At 41.3% G+C, this 4,978-nt stretch overlaps 1 protein-coding gene across 1 annotated transcript; it reads left to right on the top strand.

Moving 5' to 3' along the window:
• Positions 1-398: 398 nt before the first annotated feature.
• Positions 399-4,280, top strand: LOC100191799 (Arabinosyltransferase RRA3). Its single transcript, NM_001137224.1, has 2 exons — positions 399-768; positions 3,034-4,280. The coding sequence occupies exons 1-2, from the start codon at positions 586-588 to the stop codon at positions 4,120-4,122; spliced, it is 1,272 nt and encodes a 423-aa protein (NP_001130696.1). The 5' UTR covers positions 399-585; the 3' UTR covers positions 4,123-4,280.
• Positions 4,281-4,978: the final 698 nt, after the last annotated feature.

The raw sequence follows: 4,978 nt of genomic DNA, 5'->3' as shown, positions 1-4,978 counted from the left end.
TATTCAGTGATGATTCATACTTCATACTATCATACTACTTTTGTGCCAGTGCACTGCTACGATTATGTTCCTTTTTATTGTGGGCCACCAGATGTTGCACGAGTTCTGCATGAGGTTATCAAGCCAGTGGTTGTGCACTCAACGCCTCCACTGAACACAAGACCTTTACAACATGTCTGGATTGGACGACTTAAATGCAAACGGTAGTATTATATGCTCTCGTTACAACGCACGGGTACTCACTTAGTTGTTTATAAAGTGTAGTTTGAAATAATGTGTAAGAGATGAAATGAGATATGAGGAATTGGTTTGCTCGTTCTCACCGGTCAGTCGGTCACCGCAAAACGTGAGTTTGACCCCCAAAATCAGTTGGATTTGAGCAGCAGCGTGTCCCACCACGCAACGAATCCCACACCACTTCGCTCGAGTCAGTTCGTCCGGCCGTCCCATTCGAAAGCACGACGACAAAACATCGAGCGTCACCGTCACGCTCACGACTTCGCCCAAACTTCTCCCCGGGGAGACGAGAAAGGAACCGAGGATCTCGTTCCCGCGGCGCGGCGGACAGAGGCCTCGCCGTGGGAGATGGCCGGCCGGCGCGAGTCGCCCCTGATGCGCGGTGGCGGGGCGGGGCCACCGCTGTCCCGAGGGTCCCGCATCGCCGCGGCGGTCGTGGTCGGCGTCGCGCTCGGCTGCCTGTGCGCGTTTCTCTACCCAGACGGCCTCTTCCACCGTGCCCCTGACTCCGCCATCCATTGGCCGCGACGGGTACGTACTCGCGTTTCCGCTTCCTTTGATCCCGTTCCGATCGTTGGGGAGAGGACAGAAGATCTGAAGGTTTGACCCTAGGGACAGTGTGGTTTGCTACCCTACCGGGACCTATCCGTGTAAATAGAATTCCAATTCCTATTGGATGATTGCAACAGTAGCAATAGATGAATCATAACACCCAAATTGCAGGGAACGTGGACAGTTGAGTTTCCTGGTTTAGATCAAACGAGAACAACAAAACTTTGACTTATGCCGAAAGGCTTCAATGCTACGGTCGTATTTTCTCTTATAATAAAAAATGAGGTAGCCAACTACGGAGTAGAGGAGACAACATGCTAGGTGCGCTTGGGTGACATATGCTTAACAAACTTGATAAGCAAATGCCTCAGAGAAAGCAAGCGATTCACCTTAGTAGCTACATCCCAAATGGTGAACATTCCTCTCTTTTAAGCTGAAACATTGACACTCTGGTGAAGAAACCACAAGTATTGCATGCAGTTTGCTCTGTTTTATTTGCTGCTGCTATGCTCTGTGATCATTCACAAATGCTGTCAGGTTGGCTACTGCATACAGTGAAGTAGTTTTGGGATGACTGACCTCGTTTGTGCTTAATCACATTACTGCCAACAATTCATGTGCACATTTTCCCCTTTCCTACTATGTTTGGTTATGCTACCAACCACTTGCTTGTTCATGTATTTCTTGTAGCTGCAAGGTATTGTTTATCCTCCTATGAACAAACAGTACTTTCACATATTGTTCAATTTGTGGTGCATATAGGTGTAGCTTATGTGGAAATGTGTATAGTGCAAAGTGCATTCTCCATCTCTTCCTGAAAGCTTAAGCTTTTGGGTCGAACTAGTCAGTGCGTGCAACTTAACAGCTTATAGTCCAGCTCTAGCAAAATGTCTCAACTTGGATTAATATAAAAAAATATATAGGCAAGGCACATAACTGGCTTTATTAACTTCAAATTGCAGTTGACATTGGAAGGTAAACAGGACAAGTGCGAGTTTAAATTTATTGGTGCTCATATGCTCTTAAGTTCTCGTACCATCAATTCTCACCTTGACTGCAGATATAACATAATGCTTTAAAAAGTATTTTCTTCTATCTTCACGGTATCACACTCTTAAGATATTATATACTCCCTCCATCCTATAATATAGTGTATTACTTCCCCATTTATACTGGGAGCTAAAAAAACGCTCCTCAGTGCACCATATTCAATCCCCACCAGCACCACTTCAGATCGATTCTCACCTTCACCACACCCTGCTCTCCACCAGAGTAAAAATAATCACTCTATTAGAGAATCAAGGAGCTGAAGCTAAGAATCAGGGAATAGAGTTTACCAAACAGGATCTAAGAGAGAATATACAAGACACATGTACCATCATTCCATTTCCTAATTAATTGCGAAAGGGTCTCTAGCTGAGTTGATTAGGTTGTCTGAGTAGCACTCCTCAGGTCCTGAGTTTAATTTCCCGTGGGAGCGAATTTCGGGTTGTGGTTAAAAAGATCCCTTTGTCTATCCCACGCCAAAGTACAGGTCTAAGGCCCGACCTTTTTATTTCCTAACTAGTTCAATTCTCGCATGTATAGACGTTGCCATCTGCATGATTAGAGGGTGATTGCATGATAAATGGCAAATAATGATGAAATACCTACCAAATTTGTGCACCTATTTATGCACATATTTGAGTACAGGTTTTGAATGCTTCTGTACACTATGTTCAAGGACAGAGGGATTATGTCTAAACAGTCTTATTTGTAATTTTAACAGCATCTAGAACTCTCTTGCAGGCTTACTGTGAACTTAAAAGTATGACTCATCTTAACAAAATTTTAGTTTGGATCTTATAGTCAATTTGTTTTCAACTTTCAAATCATAACTTCTCATCAAGAGATTGCTATACTGCTCTCTCTTTCTTGGTGAAGACAAAATGTCTATGAAATACAAATATAACCAAGAAATCTTTAAACTTATTTTGTATCTGATAGTCATATAATCATTTCATCATAAGGTGCACTCATTCCTCTGTCGGCCACTCAGCCATGCCTAGGGTGTTACAGGGAAAACTAGAGCAATTTTGTTCGGCATCATGCAGATAGCAAACTAAAGCCCCTTTTCATAGCTTATATGTTTAAATTTCTCTGCTGATATTTTTAAGATATCATCAATTGGATTCATATATGATGCACAGACCATTTTTCTTAGTTCTCATATACTGGTTTTACAATTATATTTTTCATGTTTAGGTTGAATCAGTTGCCTGTGATACATCTCGGGAAGTTGCCAAACTAAAGTCACGTCTGGTATTGTTGGAAAGGAAAAATGCTGAATTCAAGAAGCAGATCAATGAATTGTCAATGAAGCTTCAATTGGCCGGACAAGGGAAAAATGAGGCCCTGTATAAGGCTGGTCCATTTGGTACAGTGAAAGCTCTGAGAACAAATCCAACAGTTACTCCTGATTTATCCATCAATCCCAGATTGGCCAACATATTGGAACAGGTTGCTGTGAAGAAAGAACTGATAGTTGCATTGGCAAATTCTAATGTGAAAGAGATGCTTGAGATGTGGTTCACTAACATAAAACGAGCTGGGATTTCAAATTATTTAGTAGTTGCATTGGATGACAGCATAGAGAACTTCTGCAAGTCCAATGATGTCCCAGTTTACCGACGCGATCCAGATGATGGCATCGACAATATTGGCAAGACAGGCGGAAACCACGCTGTTTCTGGACTCAAGTTCCGCATATTGAGGGAGTTTTTGCAGCTCGGATACAGTGTTCTGCTCTCTGATATTGATATCATTTTCTTCCAAAATCCATTTGATTATCTTTACAGAGATTCTGACGTAGAATCAATGAGTGATGGCCACAACAACATGACAGCTTATGGATTCAACGATGTGTTCGATGAGCCTTCAATGGGCTGGGCAAGATATGCACATACAATGCGCATATGGGTTTATAATTCTGGATTCTTCTTCATAAGGCCGACGATTCCTTCGATTGAGCTTCTTGACAGGGTTGCTTATCGCCTTTCTCACGAGCCCAAATCATGGGACCAAGCAGTTTTCAATGAGGAGCTGTTTTTTCCCTCACATCCTGGTTATGAAGGTCTTCATGCATCCAAAAGAACCATGGATATCTACCTCTTCATGAACAGTAAAGTTCTCTTCAAGACGGTGAGGAAAGATGCTTATCTGCGGAATTTGAAGCCGGTGGTTGTGCATTTGAACTACCATCCAGATAAGTCGGATCGCATGAAAGCAGTGATTGAATTTTATGTTAACGGGAAACAGAATGCCCTTGAACGCTTCCCTGATGGATCAGAATGATAGGCACCAGCTTTTGTAGAACAGAAAAATGATAACCTAGTATCTAGTCGTCTTGAAACTGTGCGCGATTATATTGACTTATACATGCATTGTCATTATAAATCCTGTGTGCTTGAGATGCAAACATTCACTGAGCATGAAAACTCGTATAATTCTCTACTTAGACCATGTTTGTTTCCTCTTAGATTATATAAGTTAGATTGTGCTGGAAAGGTAGAAACGTAAAATACAACTTTGTGATCACAAATAAGCTAGAAAATATGCTACCAATATTAGCTTATTTTGACTTATTTATAATCATATAGTGATGTTTTATCTTTCTATCATTTTATCGTAATTCAACTTATATAATCTAGGAATCATAATTTAACTTATATAATCTATGAGGAAAGAAACACAACCTTACAAGCCTTGGTAAGCTGCCAGTGCCAGCCCATGATATATTCCCATGGCATTAATAGTTCATTATTTCATTCAAAATTTAACAGCAAGACGAGTTTCGTGACCCTTTTGTACCTTTTTTTTTGCGAATTTTTAGATCACGACGTTTTAGGCATGAAGATTAAGCCATTAAATTCTTGTTTATTTCCTTCTAGGATTATATAATCCATCTTATAAATTATATAAGCACCTATTGATCTACTTATGGGTTATCATAATCTACTTGATAATCTGTGTTGTTTGTTTAACTAACAACTTATTTAAGATGGATTATTTACACTACAGGAATTAGGAAGATTCCCGTCGGCCATTTTAATTCCCGTCGGCCCGAGCTCGGGCCGACGGGAATTAGATAACTCCCGTCGGCTCAATTCCAGCCCACGGGCTTTATTTTAACTCCCGTCGGCCAGCCGCC

This window comes from Zea mays, chromosome 7 (genome assembly GCF_902167145.1).
Source record: "Zea mays cultivar B73 chromosome 7, Zm-B73-REFERENCE-NAM-5.0, whole genome shotgun sequence".
Classification (NCBI taxonomy): Eukaryota; Viridiplantae; Streptophyta; class Magnoliopsida; order Poales; family Poaceae; genus Zea; species Zea mays.
Note: the sequence above shows the minus strand (reverse complement) of the source record. Positions and strands in the feature narration are given on the sequence as shown.